The 23,405-nt window shown below is 42.7% G+C and overlaps 1 protein-coding gene across 5 annotated transcripts in view; it reads left to right on the top strand.

Moving 5' to 3' along the window:
* The window catches only part of SH3PXD2A (SH3 and PX domains 2A), a 498,307-nt gene that overhangs the window by 430,331 nt on the left and 44,571 nt on the right, over window positions 1-23,405 (top strand). For 3 of the 5 annotated variants that reach the window (XM_075348623.1, XM_075348625.1, XM_075348624.1), the window contains one exon: window positions 10,428-10,541. In XM_075348623.1, the coding sequence (XP_075204738.1) occupies window positions 10,428-10,541 (114 nt within the window). Of the gene's footprint in view, window positions 1-10,427; window positions 10,542-17,194; window positions 17,279-23,405 lie in introns of all 5 variants that reach the window. The other 2 variants (XM_075348622.1, XM_075348621.1) reach the window with 1 other exon arrangement.

The following is a 23,405-nucleotide window of genomic DNA, read 5'->3' as shown; positions in this document are numbered from 1 at the left end:
CCCACCCCTCAAAAAAACAATTATAATAATATTCAGCTGGGTCACATAAGAACATATCTCACAACTCTTCAGCCCTTACAAAGTAATTTTCCTCCTATTGAAGTCCCTGGATTCCACTTTTATTACACCCATAAAGTGTGATGCCAACAAAAGTACCCCACAAACACTATGATACTCCCACATTAAATTCCTCCACAGTACCCTCCATATGCACAGTATGATGACCTACTGTACCTCCACCTCAATTACCCTGGCAAAGTATGGTGACCCCAACATAGTATGATCCCCAGCTGTGACCTCCACACAGCCCTCCATGCAGTGTAATAAGCCTACATACACACAATGGCACCCACAACAAACCTCAAATAGTCCACCATAAAGTATAAATGCTCCCCAATAACCCTTCAAATAGGATAAAGGCCTCCAAATGCCCCTCTAAATATTATCATGGCCACTAACATAGCCTTCCATATTGTACAATTGCCCGACATTGCCTTCCATATAGTTTAATTTGTCCCTCCTCTTGCTCCATATACATTAATGCAAATACAAAGTCCTCCATATATTATTATGTGGTCCATAGTCCTCCAAATCATATACTGCACCCCATAGTCCTCCAGATATTGTAATGCACCCCATAGTCCTCCATATATTACAATGTACCTTCCATAGTCTTTGATATAGTATAATGCACCCCCTATAGTCCTCCAAATAGTATAATTCACTCCCCATAATCCTCCATATATTATAATGTACCCCCATATTCCTCCACATATTTTATTGCACCACCATAGTCCTCCAAATAATATAATGCACCCATCATAGTCCCCCATATATTATAATGCACCCCCATAGTCCTTCAAATAGTATAATGCACCCCCATAGTCCTCCATATATAATAATTCACCCTATATTCCTGCAAATAGTATAATGCACCCCATAGTCTTACATTTATTATAATGCACCCCATAGTCATCCAAATAGTATAATGCACCCCCATAGTCCTCCAAATAGTATAATGCACCCCCCATAGTCCTCCATATATTATAATGCACCCCATAGTCATCCAAATAGTATAGTGCAACCCCCATAGTCCTCCATATATTGTAATGCAGCTCCATAGTCCTCCAAATAGTATAAGGCACCCCCATAATCTTCCACCAGTGTACTCACTGGTTACAAAATAAATAAATAAATACTCTGCTATCCTTGGTCCTCCGCTCCACTTCTCAGCAGGTCTCCTTAACTCTTGTTTTGCAGCTCTGCTCATCTCAGCACATCAGGGACGCAGTAGTGATGTCATTGTGGCCTTGTGTAGTGATATCAGATCTAAGACACAGAGGGAAAATGATGAAGGAGGGAGCAGTGTGCTCCTTCTTTCAGCATTGCTTTCAACTGTATCAGAATTGCCGATACAGTTCAGAGTGCGGTGCCTGGCAGTGGGGGGCCCGGTGCTGGCGCTGGCACCTGCCCATCCAACTTATTAACCCCATAGTGGCCGCGTGGTCTTCCGCCATTGGCGGTACACCATTGAGTGTAGCCTCACAATCTAAGAAAGTCAAATAAAAAAATCTCTAAATCCTAATTACATGACCCTTTTTAAAGTGTTTTCTCAACTTCTGCGGGGAGTGCACCACTACCCTGACTTCCAGCTTCCTGCTTGCCAGTTGCAGTGTGCTCCTGCTTTGATTGACAGTTCAAACTAGTAGCATCATTGTGCTGCTGACCTGAACTGTGTGATCTCGGATGTCTCAATCAGAGGCAACTGTGCATGTGCAACATTGGGGGAATGCAGGGGCATTTAATCAAGATTTCCAGTTTCACCACTGATAGACGGATTTTTTCTTTCTTGCTTTCCATTTTTTTCTTTCTTTCTCTTTCCTTCTTTTTATCTTTCTGTACTTCTTTTCTTTTTTCTTGCCCTTCATTCTTTCTTTCTTTTTCTTTCCTTCTTTCTTTCTTTCTTTCTTTCTTCCTTCCTTTCTTTCTTTCCTTCTTTCTTTTCATCTCTGTCTCACTTTTTAAAACCCTTCTTACTTTCAATCTTCCTTTTTTATCCCTTTAGTTCTTTTCTTTTTTTTGTTTAATTCAGAGTTGATTATCATTATTATTATTATTATTATTATTATTATTATTATTATCAGTTTTGGGCTGCTCCAGATAGCAGGACGGCTTGGACAAGGTTCCTTTCTGCATGTCTGTCTTGGGTTGGGTTTGGTCCGTTACCTTTTAAACTCACAACATTGAGAAAATTACATCAACAGCTTTTGGGTTTCTGGGGAATAGGTGTAGCAGAACAAACCCTTCTTTGTGTCTATGGACTACATACCATAGTAGTAATTTTGACACACATCTGGAAATATAGTGACATTCCTCTGGCTGCAAATGCAAGGTTCTAGATAAGATCACATGTAATTGTTTAAAGTCGTCACTACTTGGTGTGTTAAAAAATGCAAATTCACTATACAGACGTCATATGGCTGTATTTTAATATCTACATCTGGTGCATTCTCAAGTTCCCCAAATGCCTTTCTGACATGGGCGGCAGATGATTTTTACACCCTTTCTCGCCAGGGAAAGTACAATAAGGCTTTCATTTCAAACCATCGTATTCAATCCAATTTTCTGCAAATCTTAATAGTTATTAGATAGAGGCTAAAAAGCGATCTTGGGAAAAAAAACCTTTATATTTGACATCAACCGTAGACAGCCATGACCTCCTATGTTATTGTAATACCCGTAGAAGCACCGATCGGCACGAAACGACCGTCGTCCGGCTCAGTGCTCCTGTCTCCCCCATTTCCATGAACATTGTGGCGGCTATTTTTTCTTATACCTAGATTAATAAAAGAAGAAAACTTTCACGCTTGGAGAGTACCGCTGTTCTTCTGTGTTCTTTGATGCCCCCGATGTATTGATAGACTCCTGTATAAAGAATCTGGGTGAAAATAAAAACTAATTTTTTTTCTGTTCGCAGCCAAAAGGCAATAACATTTTTTGTAGACCTTATACATAGTTAGACATCTTATAAGAGAGACACAGGGGCAATTTTAAGATGATACTTAGAGTCGGATGGTTTCTGACTTTTGTCTAACACTTAGGTGTGTAATTTGTAAATCATTTTAGTATAGTTATTCCAGTTAAATATAGGCAAAATTAATGAGTGTAACAGAGTAAAACATTTACCTCTAAGTTATCAAGTGCTAAATACATAAGCTGTTTTGGACCTGAGCGGGTGTAGGGGGAATATCTAGTTTTCGTCTTCCTTCCAGATTTTAAGATTTATGATGCAGGATATATCCAGGTATGCAGTCTGTGTTTCCATTCTCCACGCCAACATTACTGTAGATACAGAAGAGAAATACTGAAATTATCCTGTCCAGCAAAACCTTGCACGCGTCTTTCTGGTATAATATGACATACTAATACCCTTACGGGCAATAGCTTGGGTTTCATTCTAGAGTAAAATACTGTATTGTGTACCAGTCTCTACCTCATCCAGCCAATCAGATGGCCAAAGTATCATACAGCACCCATATCGGTCCAAATGATGAAGCATGTAGGGCTGTAGATACAGTATAAACTCCGATTTAGTTTTAACACTTAAGCCACATTGTAATATTATCCCAAAGACCATTACGATCCATCACAGATATTACATGTAGATATGAGTGGACCCGTTGAAGTTCGGTACGGCGTGATCAGCCGAACTTTAAATTAAGTGCGGTTTGGAACCTGTACTTGACCTGAACCCCAATAGAAGACACTAATTGAGCAGCTCAGGTCTCAGACCACATACAGCCAGCCATAAACAAATCACTTCCAGGGGCAGAGTTTTCCATTATTTTGGGGAGCCTGCACACTACATCCAATCAGGCTGCTCTTATCCCCAGTGTGAGCCGATCAAACACTTCAAGGGGCTTGCACTGGGCTGAGGACCGAGCGTACCGGAGCACAACGATGCTTGCAACAGTGAAGTTCATACATAAAGCACCCAAACTCCAGTTTTTATAAAAGTCCGAACACCAAGACTCGGGTTCGCTCATCTCTAGTTACAAGCAAAATTTGCTCCAAGATATTAGTAGCAGACCCTTTTAAGTCCTGTATGTAAGGTAATGTCTACATGGATCAGATGTCTTCCCATCACATCCTACAACTTTTCCGTCAGACTGAGATTGGGGGAATTTGGAGATCTAGCCACCATTCTTGAACACTTTTTGTATTCTTTCTGGGAGTATTATCTTGCTGGAAGATGCCACTACCATGAATAAGTTTTTAGGTACATGTCCAAGTAACAACCACATGAACTCCAAGATCTAAGATTTACAAGCATCCCAATGCTTGGAGCATAACAATTGCTCTGCTGACTTGTCTTCTTCATCCTGGTGACATCTCTCCAGAAGACAATATCCATATACCTGGCCATCCCCATGCGTTAATTGAAGATTCATCAGAGGTCATTTTCTTCCACTGCTCCGTAATCCAGGTCTGAAGCTCACATGCCCAGTGTAGGTGATATCAACGGTGAACTGCTGTCATCAGCATACCCTCCCAGACTGTACTTTGTTTGCAAAGTCCATGCAAGCTGTGATGTATGTTTTAACTAGAGATGAGCGAACCCAAAATTCGGTGTTCGTACCTAACAGAGTTTGGAAAAAAAAAACACAGTTCGGGTTTGGAGTTCGGGTGATTTACATATGCTGACCACTCAGTGTTTGAACAGCTCTCACTGGGGGTAACAACAGCATGATCAATCTAGTGTGCACAAAATTAATATGGAAAAAGCCTCCCTCCCCCAGAAATATTCTGTTTATGGCTGGCTGTAGGTGGGTGGAAACCTTAACTGCCCAAATAGTGACTTCTATTGGGGTTGAGGTCAAGTCCGGGTCTCAAACTCAACTTTATCTAAAGTCTGACTGCACCTGCTGAACTGAAGTTCCACTGGTCCACTCATCTCTAGTTTTGACACCTGTCTATCGTTGTCTGAAGTAAATTTTTCTGCAATTAGTCCTATTGGCTGTCTTCTGCGGTATCAGATCAGATGGGTTAACCTGCACTCCTCCCAGTGATCATTGAGTCCTAGACATACATGATCCTATCGTAGGCACAGGATTATAATTTCATGGACCACTTTTAGTGGATACCAGCCACTGTATACCAAAAACACCCAACCAGACCTGGTATTTTGGAGATTCTCTGACCTACACTTTTAGACATCACTATCTGGACTTTGTCAAAGACACTCAGATCCTTATACTTCTTTTTCCTGCTTCCAACACATCTTCTTTAAAAATGGGCTCATCACTTGTTGCCTAATATATCCCGCCTCTTGGTGGGTGACATTGTCACTAGACAATACCTGTTTTTACATTCAGCATAGGTATTACATAGCAGTGCATCTTTAATTGCATTAATGGAGTTATTTTATGCAGGTAGATTTGCTATATAGGTCTCAAAAGTGGAGTCAGAATGACTATATTTTTATTAAAACTATTCTTAAAATCTGAAAAACAAGTTTAATATTAGCAGTGGTGGGCAGCCGGTGACCCGTCTTCATCATCTTGCAGCTCCTGAACGCCTTGTCAGTTTGTTGCGCAGGGGTATGCACTGCTCTATGTGACACCAAAGTGTAGGTTTGATGGCTGTCACACATGTATGGTCAATTGTATGCAAAAAGGGAACATGGGACATGTGTGATCTTTGAATGCAGGGAAGGGCTATATATATTATATTACCCATAAGGTCGTGGGTTGACCACTTGTCGTCCATGTATGAGTTTACAGTTGTGAATATGGCAATGGCTGATTTAACAGAATATGCGTTGCATTGAACAATGCATTTTGATGCTAGTTATCCAATCTGACATTGACTGTATCATAAAAATAATTAGAGGTTGACCACTACTTTTACATTTATGGCCTATGTAGCAGGGAAGTTAATTGTGAAATAATATATAATAATATAATTTCTCTTGTGCTGGATGGGGGAGGGTAACACACAGAAGACCATGTCTTTGACCCTCAGCCAGGTTGGGAGGAGTCTATTACTCTTGGGAATATATACAGTATATTTGTGATATTGGGAATAGATCCTTTGTGACAGTAAAGAGACGAAGGTCGTTTACACCATTTGCACAATAATAGTTAGGTTATGCTTTTATTCCCCTTTTACAGCCTATCTTTAGGATAGATCAGCAATGTCTGTTTGGCCGAAGTCTGACACCCAACACTCACGACGATAAACTGTTCTCCGTGCTTGCGGTGGCAGCAGGAAACCAGAAACGCTCCGTTATGGAGCTCCTCCGTCTTCTGATAGTGGCTGTGGCTAGGTACTGTACATCTACCTCCGGATGTGCAATACCCGGCCACGGCCACTATGAGATGGGGCAGAATCGGAAATAAGCATTTCCGGCTGCCTGCTACCGCCACCAACACCGAAAATAGCTGATCGGTGGGGAGCTGGGTGTCGGACCCCAGCCGATCAGACATTGAAGATCTATCCTGAGGATAGGCCATCAATGTAAAAGTAGTGGTCAACCTCTTTAATCGCTCCCTTTATATTCTCCTGATCTGTAAAGGCTGTTCTTATAGACTTATTGCTCCCTTTCTTTATGGAAAAGGCTGTACAGTATTTCTTCCACACGGAAGGAAGCCCACGGCGCTCACTTCCAGTAAATAAAATCTTCTTGTATTGCAATATAAAAAAATTCACCTCTCAATGGAGGCAAAGGCAGGAGTGGGAGGAGGGAAGGAGCAAGTGCAGATTCGGTCAGATGACGGACCGTTACGCAGTATTTCTGTCTTTTCATGCTTGGTTATTTTGTTGCTTGGTTGTGTCATAAAACTTTAAAAAAAAAAAAGTTTCTAAAATTTCAAGAAAGTTACAGAAATTAAATAGAGAGGATGGTTTGCGTTTTCCGTCACATCAGAACGCCTGGCTGCATGATCCCATATGCCACATTGTGGAGGCTCTCGATATGCCGGCCCTGTACTGTACGCCGTGTCCATAATTGAACCCATGTTAATCAATATGATTTCATTCCTTGGCTCGCTCAGTTTCATCTCTTGAGCTGCCTATTGGATTGTAAACTCCTTAGGTCATTGCAATCCTATGAAACCTCAGCTGACAATGAGACTAAGTGCATGAAGCTGCCTTGTATTAGACATAATTAATGTTTTTCGCCATTCCAAAATTGCTTGGGAGAAATACAGCACAATGTATCAGTGATGTATGCCATTATCAATCATTATCAATCATTATATCACGAAAAGCTAACTAAGGCCAGGTTCACACTTTGCATTGAGGGTAATGAAGAGGTTGATTTTATGTAGTTTGCTGATATGTCGGTCACTCCATCCTCCTTTTTATTAGTTCAGTGTAAAGTTATCCAATATAAAAAAGGTTAGAATCCTAACATATTACAAAAAGAGTAATAGTCACTAGTGATCAGTGAACTACGGTGCTCGGTAAGATCTTCCGGAAAAATGCTTGTGTTCCCCATTGACTTCCATTATACTCGGTACTGTAGTCGCGACCATCCGAGCATCCAACTGCTTATTACGAGTACCGAGCATCTGTAGTGCTTGCTCATCACTAGTAGTTACCCTACCAACCCAAGGCTCAGCAAAAACATTAGTACATGCCCTCATCATCTCCCGCCTCGACTACTGCAACCTCCTGCTCTCTGGCCTCCCTTCCAACACTCTTGCACCCCTCCAATCTATCCTGAACTCTGCAGCCCACTTAATCCTCCTCTCCCCTCGCTATTTCCCAGCCTCACCACTCTGCCAATCCCTTCACTGGCTTCCCATTGCCCAAAGACTCTAGTTCAAAACATTAACCATGACATACAAAGCCATCTACAACCTGTCTCCTCCTACATCTGTGACCTAGTCTCTTGGTACCTACCCGCACGCAACCTCACGCAAGATCTCCTTCTCTACTCCTCTCTTATCTCCTCTTCCCACAATCGCATACAAGATTTCTCCTGTGCCTCCCCCATACTCTGGAACGCTCTACCCCAGCATATCAGACTCTCTCCTACTGTGAAAAGCTTCAAGAGGAACATGAAGACCCACCTCTTCCTACAACCTACAATAACCCTCAGTCCAGTACACCACTGCGCAACTAGCTCTGTCCTCACCTATTGTACCCTCACCCATTCTCTGTAGACTGTGAGCCCTCGCGGGCAGGGTCCTCTCTCCTCCTGTAACAGTCTGTTTTGTACTGTTTAATGATTGTTGTACTAGTTTTTATGTATACCCATTTTCACTTGTAAAGCTCCATGGAATTAATGGCGCCATAATAATAAATAATAATAATAACCCCCCAAAGATGTCTTTCAGTCCTCTGCTAGTGATTTTATCAAATTTACACTAAGCCACCCAATAAGTGACACACCGCTCGAATCAGGAACTCTGCCCCTAAATCATGGTGCTCTTAGATTAAGTGGCAAAAACCTGTTGACAGATTCCCTTTAAGATCTCTGACCGTTTCCAGCATATATGGTATGCAAAAAAATAAGGAAAGAAAGAAACAGCCCTACTTGGCTATTTATCACATGTATTTATGTAGCCGGAAGGATGATGGCCTTTTTATGTCAGTCAGCTGAGTGTCATCCTGTGTCCCTTTTTTCAGTTCCCAATTATAAATGAATGTCAAGCAATATGTGAATAGTTTGTTGCATAAAAATAGGACACAACAATGGAGATCTGTTTTCAATAACTGGAATCTGGCATTCCTTCCACGCCAGCTTTTTTCCAAATGGTTTAAGGACGAGTGAAACAAATCCTTTATATGTAACAGATAAACATGAAACAGCACATTCTGGCAATTCTGTTGGCTAGTTAGGGAAATACTTGCTTGGTGATTACGACCATCTAAATACGGTAAGTAATGAGTCCAAGTTGGTTTTTAGGGAAAGTCACCACTGGGGTCCCCCATTGATTGCTGTTGTTGGGGGATTTTGCAATAAGTGCGAGATTCCTTCCATCCAGAATTTTATAGCAGAAAATCTGCAAAGTATTAAAGTATCTTACCAAATCTTATCCAAACACTGTAAAAAATCATTGCAGAAATCTGCAATCCCCCCCTTCATCTTTTGTTAAACATAGAGGGAAATCTGCAGCAAAATTCCTGACAAATTCAGATGTAACTCATGAAGATTTTGCTGCGTATTCATGCCTACATGGACATACCTTAAAGAAATTGTCTACTACTTTGACACTGATGGCCTATCCTTAGGAGAGGTCATCAATATCTGATCAGCCGGGCTCCAACATCTGGCACAGCCGACGATCAGCTGGAAATGCTCAGTTCCGGAGCTGCTCCGTCTTCTGATAGCGGCCGCGACCAGGTACTGCACATCCACGTCCTATTGATTTTAATGGGAGAAATATATGTAGTACCTAGCCGCGACCGCAATCTGAAGATGGAGCAGCGCCGGAGCTAAGCGTTTATGGAACTTCTGATCTGCGGGGGTGCATAGTGCTGGACAGCGGCCGATCAGACATTGACCACCTATCCTAAGGATAGGCAATCAATGTCAAAGTAGTGGACTACCCCTTTATTGATTGAGGGTCCTAAATTAGGAAAATTGGGTTTTCTAATTCCCAACACCAACTTTGAAGTGTCGAAGCCTGACCTAAAATATTGTTACTCTACATATAGCATTTTCTAATTGAACTCACATACTAAAAAACATCAATATATTGTTATTCGGAAAAATGTAACTCAACACCCAACTTCAACAAAAAAGGAAAAAATCCGGCATCCGAGGATCCATAAAAATATCTCAACATTTATTGAAAAAATCTCTAAAATCTTTCACTCCATGTTAAAAGGCAGAAATACAATGATCAATAGTTGTTACATCCAAACTCGCACACGCGTTTCGGACTTGGGCGTCATTATTCATTGTTATATGGAGAGAAACATTTTAGAGATTTTTTTCAATAAAGTTTGATATATTTTTATGGATCTTCGGATGCCAGATTTGTTCGTTTTTTGTTGAATTGCTGTACAGTCTGCACTGGCTGCACGATTCCATGGATGCGTGAGCTGACTTTTTCCTTCCTTTGACTTTGATCAACGCCAAACTTGCCATTTTTACTTGCTCGTCCCATAGAGAGTAGATGGTGTTGATGTTCAACCTGTGATCCATTCAGTCTCTCTATCCAGGATCACTGATGATCCCAGTGATCAGCAGGTTATCATCTATACTGTTTCCAGTTTTCTGCATCATGGTATAAGGTAGTCAATATGTTGCACGTTCAGAAAAAAATGCTGTATTTTATCGATCAGGTTCTTGGGGTGCAAATATTCGCTAACCCCAGCAAGACAGGTGAAGAGTCCTAGAGATATATGTAATAGTCTGTAAATGTGGTGTCCTTTGTGGTAGATGTTGATGTCTGCTTCGTTTCTTTCAGGATGGTGGTTTGTAAGCACAGCAGAAGAACAAGGTTGGGTTCCTGCCACTTATTTAGATTCTCAGAGTGGAACCAAAGATGATTCTGAAATTAACACTTCTAAGTTGGGAGATGGTAAGTGATACGCTTTATGTTCTGCATATACAGCATATACTGTATATATTTGATCAGATGTGATTCTATTTTCAGTATGTATTTATTATGTTGAGTACACAAGGTGTCACTTTATTGCTCAGTGTCTAAGGCTACTTTCACACATCCGGTTTGAGCACTGCGGCTCAATCCGGCTGTGAAACCTATGCAACGGATGCGTCGAAAACACCGCATCCTTTGCATAAGTTTTTACATGCGGCCGGTCCGTTTTTTTCCAGTTGCGGCACGCTACTGAGCATGCGCAGTGGAAGAAACCGCATGTGGCGGCCGGATTCGGTTTTTGCCGCTTCGCGCCGCATCCGGCGTCCATAGGCATGCATTGAAAAATGCGCCGCAGCGGCCGGATGCGGTGCAATGCGGTTTTTTTGCCGGAGCAAAAAACGTGCCAGGGAACATTCAATCCTGCCGCCGCATCGGCTAAATCTGCCGCATGCGGCAAAAACCGGACGGAACGCATGCCCATGCGGCACAATGCGGCACCAATGCAAGTCAATGCTGGAAAAACCGAAACCGGCGGCAAAAAAAAACGGTTTTGTTTTATCAGCAGAGTGCCGGATTGTGCCGCACTGCTACAGCCGGATGTGTGAAAGTAGCCTAACACTTCAGCACATTACAGAATCCATTTTTACTATTTATTATAATAAAGAGACTGAAGAAAATGAGTATGTGACTGCAGAGCTATACGACACTCAGAATTGACATCATATGCGGTAGTAGATTAACTGTTTTAAAGTTTTCAGACATGTAACGATTTGTGCCACATGGCTGCAATCTCATACAGTTTGCCATAAATTGAACTCATCAATAACACAGTATTCAGTAGGCTCCTATGCTTCGCCTAGTTCCAATAAACAAACAACTTGTAATTTAAAAGGTTTTTTGAGATAAAAAATATTGATGACCTATCTTTAAAGAGGTTTTTCATTACTAATGTGACCCCCTTTCTTTTATCCTAAGGGGCACTTTGCACACTACGACATCGCAGGTGCGATGTCGGTGGAGTCAAATTGAAAGTGACGCACATCCGGCGCCGCAGGCAATATCGTAGTGTGTAAAGCCTTTTTGATACGATTAACGAGCGCAAAAGCGTCGTAATCGTATGATCGGTGTAGCGTCGGTAATTTCCATGAATTTGGAAATGACCGATGTTACGATGTTGTTCTTCGTTCCAGCGGCAGCACACATCACTGTGTATGAAGCTGCAGGAGCGAGGAACATCTCCTACCTGCGTCCTGCGGCTCACGCCGGCTATGCGGAAGGAAGGAGGTGGGTGGGATGTTCACATCCTGCTCATCTCCACCCCTCCGCTTCTATTGGCCGCCTGTCGTGTGACGTCGCTATGACGCCGCACGGCCCGCCCCCTTAATAAGGAGGTGGGTCGCCGGCCAGAGCGACGTCGCAGGGCAGGTGAGTGCATGTGAAGCCGGCGTAGCGATAATGTTCGCTACGGCAGCTATCACCATGATATCGCAGTTGCGATGGGGGCGGGGACTATCGCGCATGGCATCGCAGCATCGGCTTGCAATGTCGTAGTGTGCAAAGTACCCCTAACTCTTCCTAACTAACACTTTCACTAGCAATCAAAAAATAGTTTTGGAAAAGTTTTAAAGTTATTTTAACAAGTGAACAACACAAATCCCTATAAAATACTTCTTTATTAAATATTATTAAAATCGTCCAGGTGAAATAACCCGCAATCTGAAATGTCAATCAAAAATAAAAACATAGGGAGACAATGATACACAAGGGGTAGCCGAATGTATGATAGCTATAGACAGAGGTCATACAATATGGTTACAATTACCAAAAGTATATTACTGAACACTGGTGACCCTGATGGGCCACTATGACTGACCCCTGCCTGCCAACGGAGGGTTTGACATCCTAACTTAACTGGGCGCCACCGTTCCTCGTCGGCTATCTCTCGCTCTGCCTATGAATACCCTACCATGCGTTAACAAATCGTGCAGCTAGAAATATCACATTTAAATAGGGCTATTGATACAAGACTTTATAATAAAAATAATTATCAGCTAACAAATCAAGATCCAAAACCAATACATCCAGTGACATTAATACATTGGTACTCCATCAAGCAACAGTACCTAGTTCATTTCAATAAATATAAAGGCAAATTACCGAGTTAATAATATGTCCCCAGATGAGGTACATCCTGAATACAAATATGCCTTATGCCACCCTATTAAACTATGGATCAGATATTAGTGATAGCTGTAATTAATCATAGTCACAGTGCCATATGATATTGATAAATAGCCCATATATCTTAGGTGCACACATTAAACTAGTCCATAATCAATTCCAACCTATTGCCATAATATATCATTTAAAAACTTCCCTCAATTAAGTGTGGTGCACACTGCCTCGACGCGTTTCCCCGCCTGTTGTTGGATCATCAGGAGGCCCAGGGGACAAAGAGAAGAATGAAGGCTCCTATAGCATTAGTAGTAAAAAAAAAAAAAAAAAGTATTTTATAGGGATTTGTGTTTTCCTAACACTTTCCTAATATATTTCTGCTATCTACTCTGCTCCTGTAAGCTTATCTCTAAAAGAATCATAAACACCTTTATTATAAACCTAAAAGAAGGGCTCTCCCAATAATAAAGTGACACCAGTCAACCCGAGAGATACTAAACAATAGAGGACCAAAAAAATAATGAAAAATAATAAATACTTTATAATGGATATAAATGGAGTCAAAATTCATAAACCTAAAAGACCTCCTTAGATAAAAAATGGCCCAATACCAAATCATAAACCTAAAGGAAGGGCTCCCCCAATAATGAATTGACAACAGTCAACCCGAGAGAAACCAAGCAAAAGAGGACCAAAGAAAATAATGAAAAATAATAAATCATTTATCACACTTTTATTGCTGTAGCTTTGATCCTCCCGGATGCAGACTGGAAGCAGACCAACTGAGGAGGGCAATCACTGGTGGGGGCTGAGAGGAGAGTGAAGTGTGATCTGGGCATGCGTCTCCACAACCTCAACCCGACTAGTGACATGCCCTGCTCAGTTGGTTGATTCCAGTCTGCATCCGGAAGGATCAAAGCTACAACAACAATAAGGGTATTTACAAACCTTTTTTAGATAAACTTACAGGAGCAGAGTAGATAGCAGAAGTATATTAGGAAAGTGTTAAGGCCACGTCTCACTAAGCAACATCGCTAGCAACATCGCTGCTGAGGCACGACTTTTATGACGCAACAGCGATGTTGCTGTGTGTGACATCCAGCAACAACCCGGGCCCTGCTGTTAGGTCGCCGGTTGTTGCTGAATGTCCTGGACCATTTTTTAGTTGTTCCTCTCCCGCTGTGAAGCACACATCACTGTGTGTGACAGCGATAGAGCAACAACTGAATGTGCAGTGAGCAGGGAGCCGGCTTCTGCAAACGCTGATAACCAAAGTAAATTTTGGGTAACCAAGAAGCCCTTTCCTTGGTTACCCGATATTTACCTTCGTTACCAGCGTCCGCCGCTCTCACGCTGTCAGTGCCGGCTCCCTGCTCCCAGCACACATAGCCAGACTACACATCGGGTAATTAACCCGATGTGTACTCTGGCTGGGAGTGCAGGGAGCCAGCGCTAAGCGGTGTGCGCTGGTAACCAAGGTAAATATCGGGTTGGTTACCCGATATTTACCTTAGTTACCAAGCGCAGCATCGCTTCCACGCGTCGCTGGGGGCTGGTCACTGGTTGCTGGTGATATCTGCCTGTTTGACAGCTCACCAGCAACCCGTGTAGCGACGCTCCAGCGATCCCTGCCAGGTCAGGTTGCTGGTGGTATCGCTGTAGCGTCGCTTAGTGTGACGGTACCTTTGGTTAGGAAGAGTTAGCATAAAAGAAAGGGGATGACATTAGTAGTGGAAAACCATTGTTCTGATGCCCAAGGCTTCTGAAGATTACAGTCGAGAATGATATTTGGGGCAATATCTCTTCCAACTCCAGGAGGTGAGCATAAGCCATCTTTTCCTAGAGTCCAGGACATCACCCCTTTTTCCATGAGTCTCCTGGACATTTTGGAATAGTTGGCAAGTATGGAAAAGGAAAATTGAGGCAGGTCTTAAGGGGAGAAATTGTCCTAGGGCTTAGCTGCCTTCTTCAGTATTCCGTCAGAATGCTTGATTTCAATGTTCTACCCAATGGAGAAAATGGACCTGCCCCTCAGTTTTATCCTCTACTGAGGATTAGGTGACATTTTGCTAAAACTATATGTTCGAATTTGGCCATGTCCACTCCTACTTCAGGCTCCAAAATAGGATGTATGACTGGATTTCAGGCTTCATCATTGGTGTGACCACCACTGGTCCGTAACTAACAGAAATCTGCTGACAATGTGCGTGTTTTGTGAAACTGTTAGCAAGGACTTGATGGAAAATGTAAATTTTATAGCTTCAAAGCAAAAAAATGCAATGGAAAGTAAGATGTAATAAATATTTTACTGTGACTGATAGACTCAGCAGTGCAGGAAATATCTATGTCATGACTTAGAAAAACCGCAGTGGATAAGTGCAAGTGTTGAAAAATTGATTTTGGGGACTGCAAGTGCATGGATTGTGTACATAGCAGATGTATTATTTAAGTGTTTGCATTTCTGTCTGACATTCTATATTTTATTCATCACGAACTGCTAACTTTACCCAAATGTCTCAAAGAAATGTGTCCAATTAGCAATCTGTAAAAAAAAAAAAAAAAAAATAACATGGCAGAGGCTTTGATAGTTGAAGGTTGGAGTATGGGGCCATTTCCGGATACTAAGCAATATGTCCTTCTCGACACTGATCCTTTTCCAAATCTGAGGAAAGCCATGTACAAGTCAGTGGAAAGCCCATAATCTGTGCGTGGATGACCTGGCTCAGCACATCTAACCTTTTATTCATTTACAGTCCCAGACGTCACTACAACATCTAAGAATTTTTAAAGGGAACCTGTCAGGTCCAATATGCACCCAGGACCACAAGCAGTTCTGGGTGCATATTGCTGATCCCTGCCTAACCGTCCCTGTATCTAGTAGCATACATAAAGAGATCTGTAGAAAAAGTATTTCTAAAGATCCTTTATGATATGCTAATGAGCACAGGGACTAGTCGCAAGGGCGTTAGTTCCTGGGCTCATTCCGCCCTCTTAGCATGATAGCACGCCCACAGGGGTGTGTTAAGATGCTATTCAATGCCCACTGCGCAGCGTCATCATTGTCAGTGACGCGCGTACCTGTGTCCATTGCACCGCCTCATACGCTGAGCTTAGGGTCAGTGCGCATGATCAGAACTGCCCGCCCCTTCTGGTCATGCGCAGTAGACCTCTCTGAAGCCAGGACATATACACCAGACTTCATATTGCACATGACCAGAAGTACGGTGACTTCTGATCATGCACATTGACCCTAAGCCCGGCGTTCTTGGAGGTGCAATGGACACATGTACACGCGTCACCGCTGATTATGACGCTAGGCAATCGGCCCTGGCCTCATTAGCTTATCATAAAGGATCTTTAGAAATACTTTTTCTAAAGAGCTCTTTATGTATGCTACTAGATGCTGGGATAGTTAGGCAGGGATTAGCACTATGCACCCAGAACTGCTCCCCTTAACCTTTCCTTACCCAAAATTTGAGCAGGATTAAAACTCTGGGTGCAGTATCTAGAGAGTACAATGTTTTGTTTTCCTGGTTCACCGCCAATCACTGTCACCTCTAGCAGTTTGATACATAAACCTGTGGACTCCGCACATCTAAACTTTTATTATTTAAAAGTGTACGGTATCTAAAGGCCTAGATACACGAGACAAAAGTCAGCCAAAGCCCCCGATTTCAGCGGGACTACCTCGCCATCTGATACCGACCATCTAATCATTCAACTGACAGCTATCTCATGTGTATGGCCGGCTTAGGCCTCTCCTGCTCGAATCAGACTTTTTTTTTCTTGTTTACCAAGCACCACAATTTTGCTTGAAGCCCAATGTTTTGGGTGGCCCTATCTGCATTGTTTTCTTCCAGAAATATATGGGCATGATTTTTTTCAAGGTGACTTTATTATTTGTGCGAAAAGTGCCAAAAGTCAACGTTTCGTCAAATTATTCTCAGTGCTGTCCCGGGGAGGATGATTAAAAGATCAATATACATAAAAAAATAATGAAAACCTACAAGATTGTTGAAGCTTATTGGAAGAACTTCATGTCATAAGCAACCAAATCTGCACAGACATACGATGCAATTCATTCATAGGCGTAAATTAAACGTTTCGGGCTTCTGTGCAAATTCCATTGTGTATCATCCATAGTACTGGTGTCTTATGTGACATAGGAGGCCTTTGTAGCTTCCTCCATGCATTAATTCACAATGACAAGCCATGTATTTATGAGACAAAACACATGTGCCTTTATCCAAACTGTTTGTGACTTTTTTCTCTATATTGTCCAGTAACTACCATTAAGCGTTGGTCACCTACTCATCTCCCATTTTAACCAGTTTCTATATTTTACGTTAACATTTTTTTTAATGGTTCATGTAATTCTGTTTCTTGATTTTATTCACATCCTCCTGTCATGTTTTTTTTTCTGTTTGTCTCCTCATGTTTACATCCATCTACATTAGTAACTAAGAGGCGCAAGGCTCATCTACGGCGCTTGGACCGGCGTTGGACGCTGGGCGGCATTGTCAACAGGCAACAAAGCCGAGGTGAATGGAACATTTTAGAGTATGCTGGTTGTGCTTGTATATATTTACACCATCGGCTGTTTCTCAGGGGCCACACAATCACGTGCATGTTGACGCTGCTTCTATTCTTGACCAGAACTAACCATTCTCCTTCTTATGCCTGATTGCTATACTCTTTAGCATATGACTTTCTTTTGGTCTAAAGGCGCTATTCTAGTCTTATAAAAATTGATTGCATACTGCTAGGATATTATCTAACAGAAAAACTTGTATGGGAATGGAGACGATCTCTATCACAATGTAATGATGTTTCGTAACATTATACCATCACTTTAAAAGATCAGAAAACCCTTTACAGTATTCCGTACCTATTAGTTATTGAGGAGGTCTTATTCTTGGAAAAACATGGTTGGGGGTAAGTTTACCCCCCCCAAAAGCAGACCCCCTTCCCTTTCCAGAAGACTCATACTTACCGGACCCTGGACGTCTGTGTGGCTCCCAGGTCCTCCTGTGATCTCCGGCGGGCCCTCTCAGCAGGTATGCTGCACGCTGTCTTCCCCTGCTTTTGGCCGACACGCTCACATACATCAGATCTCACACACACTCATACACATATACATCAGATCACACACAATCACTGATCAGATCGCACGCACACAGTCACTAGTAACTCACCACATCCGGCAGTACAGAATGCCTCCGGCCGAAAGGAAGGATGGGAGGAAGTTACTCATCGCAGATCCTGTAAGCATTCAGTCCGCAGTCGCAGGTCCTTGCGTTCCACCGCACTGCGTCTCAGGATTCTTTCCCGGCCAGAAGAAACTGGTATAGCTGGATGTGGTGAGTGTATGTGCAATATGATGTGTGTGTGTGTGTGCGCGCGATCTGATGTGTGCGGGTGTGCGATCCACTGCAAGGCCTCCCGCTCAGCGTCTGGTGACAATGATTACAGGGTGTCCGCTGCCTTTAATGAAGTGTCCTGCAGTATCTTTAACTTTTTTAGCTGCATGGACACTTCATTATTGATCAGCGACTGGGGCTTATTTTCGGGGTAGGGCTGATATTTAAGCCTTGCTCCAAAAATGCTCAAAATCGCTGCTAGGATTTATTTTTGGGGGAGGTGTTATTTTTGGAAATAGGAATATAAGAAACGTACCATAACTCATGAGAGAACAAATGAGCATATGCGCTTTGCAGCTTGCTGTGTATGTGACAATGCTGATCCCTGTCCACCTCTGAAAGTTTCTACCATGAACGAACCATGAAGGCCCCACTGCAACTCACAGGGTTTGTGCTATGTTTGGAAGTTATTCTTTATCCTAAGGATAGGAGATTGGGAGTTTCACAATCTTGAGATATCCAAGGACAGCACTCGCTATCACTGTCTGTCCCATAGACAATGAATGCAGAGAATGCCGGCATGCATGTCCCTTAATGCCACGTCTCACTACGCGACATCGCTGCTGAGTCACGGTTTTTGTGACGCAACAGCAATCTTGCTAGCGATGTCAATGTGTGTGACATCCAGCAACGACCTGGCCCCTGCTGTGAGGTCGCCGGTCCTTGCTGAATGTCCTGGACCATTTTTTGGTCATTGCTCTCCCGCTGTGAAGCACACATCGCTGTGTTTGACAGCGAGAGAGCAACGATCTGAATGTGCAGGGAGCAGGGAGCCGGCTTCTGCGGACGCTGGTAACCAAGGTACACATCGGGTAACCAAGCAAAGCGCTTTGCTTGGTTACCCAATATTTACCTTGGTTACCACCGTTCGCAGCTTCTAGAAGCCGGCTCCCTGCACACGTAGCCAAGGTACACATCGGGTAACTATAAGCAAAGCGCTTTGCTTAGTAACCCGATGTGTACTATGGTTACCAAGCACAGCATCGTTACATGGCTCGCTGGTGGCTGATCTCTGATCGCTGTGGAGATCTGCCTGATTGACAGCTCACCAGCGACCATGTAGCAAAGCTCCAGCGATCCCTGCCAGGTCAGATCGCTGGTGGTATCGCTGGAGCGTCGCTAAGTGTGACGGTACCTTTAGTTTATCCAGACAGGGTTTTTTCAGAGCCCCATTGTTTGCTTCGACTTCAGTTCAAGTGGTCGGAACCCTAGTGATTGGGAAGTCATCTCTTAAATTATAGAGAATAAGTTGCCACAAACCTTTTAAAGGATCTGCTGCTTACCTAGTAGTACCAGATATCACAGGACACTTATAGAGGTCTTGTAGAGTCCATGCCTCAATGGATCAGAGCTCTTTTGTTGTCACGACTCATGACCTACTCAATAGTAGGCCAGTGATTTTAACATCATGACTGCTTGGTAGATTTTTTTAAAAAATAGCTACCATATATATGATTGAATATTCTAACAAGTATCGTGCAAAGTGTAATATATACATGAGACCATTCCTAAGTGCTAAGGAACACATAAGGTTCCTATATGGATAATGAGCTCCAGTCTCTACAGTTTCCTCCTTTACACCCACATCTCAGTCATAGCAAACGCACAGTTTCCTGATTAACAATTCATCGCTCCCCTTTGTTTTTTTTTGTTTTTTTTTTTAAATAAGAGAAATAAAAATATATATAAAACCACAGCCTCCATCCGTGTAGAAACTCCGCTCCCTCTGGAAAAGATTTTTCCCAGTACAGAGCATCAAGCAGGATAAGGGATGTGAAGACTCGGAGGGATTGTTGACTGATGGAAAGTATGTGAGAATAAAGTTTCGCTGCGGTCTCCAGTACAACACAAGTTTTCTGTTAATTCCTTAATAATATTCAATATCAGGCCAAATTCTAGTTGGCTTTCAGCTCCATCTGTGAAACGTGTGGTTTGTGCATCTTTTATTAGGGAGGTTCAGAAATGTGGCACCATATTAATGACATTGGAAAGGCTTAATATAAAATCTCATTTACCCTTTACTGGCCATTGATTTGCCAACAAATATGTATTTTATACTCAAACGTAGGCACACGGCGTTTGTCGTGGGCGAGGTCTGGATCTTCTGCACTCTGGCATGCTACATGAAACATGGGGTCCTGGCACGGTGTGTGTGCTGTTACCATTGCAGGCCGCATGCTGCTATTGACTTCGGCTAGCCATGTCCAGTTGCTACACAGTTCACTGAGGGAGACTACCAATTTAAAATGACGTATTACTGAACAAAAGTTTGATGACGTCTATATACAGATGATAGCGGGCACATAGCTTCTCGTAAGTTTTGTTACCACCACAGAGTATCTACGCTGCATGTTCAATCTCACATATTCCTCCCATAGTACATAGTCTTGTATATTTCACCACCACGCAGCACAGCTTTATTGCACTGTCCATGAAAGTCATCCTGTCCTCACTGCAGTTTTGTGTCTTCTCCCTCTTAAAGGGAAATGGACTAGGCTCATAGCCTACTGACGCTTTAGGGGCTCCCACCCAGGACACTTTCTTCATCTCACATACTATTCCGTACTGGTGTGTTACCTTAAGAGCTATGAGCTACTAGGGACCAAATCACTGAACTTCCTTCCTACAGACATCTCTCTCTTTCTGCCACTCGGTTGCTTTCTTGGTTCTCCAACCTGCCTCTGTCAGAACTCTCAGTATCTCATTGTTCTCTATCACTCAATCTTGATACCGCTGTTCTCGGTTTTCTCTCTCTTCCTCAGGACACCCACTGCATGCGGTCCTGCTCCTTAGTCAGACTTCATGTCTGCTACTGCAGCAGGCTCGTCCCTATGTGAACAGTAAGAAGAAATCTGTCATCTTTCCATGTGTTCCCACTCCTCCCTTAGGGACTAGTCCCAAAATAATCTATCTTTGACCCTGCAGTCTATTGCTGGGCAGACTTAAACTTTTACCCAGTTCTATGCCGAAATATATGACCAGCTATTTACTCTATCTTATCCTACATGTAACACTGCTATTCACTATGCCTCACACCTTATATTACTACACACATGACACATACATCCCAAGTTCACATTACATTACCTTCACAATATTGCATGACGTTATGTAACATAACCATAACGCAGTTGGTGTCTTCAAGGGAAAAACACAAAAACCTTACAACCTCCTTACATCTGCCTCCCAAAAGCCTTCGCAGCGCAGATTGGTATCACTTTCTTCCTGCTCCCTAGATGGCCACCGCTGAGGACCAGGAAGAGCAGTGGTAAGTCTCAACCAGACTCCGCTTGTCTTTCCAATCCCACAACACAGTAAAGATGTGGATGGCACCTCCCCCCCATGCGACTGGAATGGTTTTCTTAGAAAAGTGAGAAAATGAACATCAATATGAGCGGAGGAGGTTGTGGGAGGCAAATTAAGCAAGCTAGGTAGGGTCAAGAGTCAAGTGTCAGCATTACTTGTGGCCACTGAAGGTTATATGTATCACCAGATAATGTTCACTCAGATACCCCCCCTCCCAAGTAACACATAGCTTTGCCACAGTGGGTAACATGATTACATAGCAGATCTCCACTCATTCTTGTAGGCAAGGAGATCCAGAGGGGGCCCCCTTGAGAGCACCCATATGGCTATTACAGCAAAGAAAGTCTCTCTAATACTTGATCGCTGGTTTACATGCTGGGACCAGTCTCCAGTAGTTGACACCACTTGACCCTGAGATTGGAAAACCCTTAATAAAGTAGCACTTTGGCTAAGAAGGTTGTATTTGAGGTTGAATCTCCATTTATAACTGAGCTTCCAAATTTCCTTAAATATAGCCGAGGGTTCCCTCTTGACATCTTTTCCCTTCTCAACTGGTTAAACTGGCTTATACTCGTGGGTTAACTCAGACCACGGCGTGGAACATAATAGTGTTCCTTGATTTTTAGAGTCCATAATTATAATCATTTGGAAATTCCATGCTATATTCTCAATACACCATAAAAATAGCCGTAAAAAGAATGAGAACCCAAAGCCAATTTCATAAGAGCCTAAGTGTTTCCTAATGATGGAGACCACATTGTGTTTGTTTATATACAGTTTTTGTTTACCTCCTTGGCTTTTATGATTTTTTTAATGGCTTTTTATGCAGATGTAAGCAAAAGAATAATTTTTAATAAATGATGTGCTTCCCAACAGTGAATAACAACCATGGAATATGTTTGCCACATGCTGAACCTTCCAAGTATGTCCTTGATGCTGTTCCACACCAGTAATTATTGCATATTCTGTGGTCGTTCTCTCACGAGTCGCCAGTCCAGTCTTGCCATCCGAATTTCACAGAAACTTCAATTGCTCTTCTTGAGCATATTACTGTGAATGTACCCAACGCTGGAGCTATGGAAATAAGGTTGTATAATGTAATCGCTGGATTATACAAATTACAACCATATGTATGCCCACGTTGGTGAATAAACACACGCTTGACGTAAACCAACAGCATCACTATTTTAAGTGGAATTTCTCAGATTAGAATTTAGGATCTTTTTTTGACAAATAGTGCCCCTCCTTTCCATGGGCTGTGTCTTGGATTGCAGCTCGAACTTTCATTTTTTAAAGAGCACCTGTGAGGTGCAATATGCACTCAGAACCACGGGCAGTTCTGGGTGCATATTGCTAAACCCTGCCTAACTGTCCTTGTATCTAATAACATAGATAAAGGGATCCTTAGAAAAAGTATTTCTAAAGATCCATATAGTATGCTAATGAGGCCAGGGACTAGTTGCAAGGGCGTTATTTCCCTTGGCTAGTCGGCCCCCCCTTATGTAAGCATGCCCCTGTGAATGTGCTAACATGCTAATGAATGTGCAGTATCAGAGGATGGTCGCACTCACCTCTCCTCTGCCATCGCCTCTTACTCCTGGATTTTGGCTCAGTGCACATGACCCCAGACTTTCAGTCATGCGCACTATGAAGCCGGGTGTACGCGTCCTAGCTTCAAACTCATGTAGTGCGCATAACCGGAAGTCCGGGATCATGCGCACTGAGCCGAAATCCAAAGAATCGGAAGTGATGGCAGCAGATAGGTGAGTGCAACTATCCTCTGACGCTGCACATTCATTGGCATGTTAGCACACCCACAGTAATGTGCTTACATGCTAAGGGGGCTGACTAGCCAAGGGAGCTAACACTCTTGTGACTAGTCACTGGCCTCATTACCATATTGTATGGATCTTTAGAAATACTTTTTCTAAAGATCTCTTTA

This window comes from Anomaloglossus baeobatrachus, chromosome 5 (genome assembly GCF_048569485.1).
Source record: "Anomaloglossus baeobatrachus isolate aAnoBae1 chromosome 5, aAnoBae1.hap1, whole genome shotgun sequence".
In the NCBI taxonomy this organism is placed as follows: domain Eukaryota; kingdom Metazoa; phylum Chordata; class Amphibia; order Anura; family Aromobatidae; genus Anomaloglossus; species Anomaloglossus baeobatrachus.
Note: the sequence above shows the minus strand (reverse complement) of the source record. Positions and strands in the feature narration are given on the sequence as shown.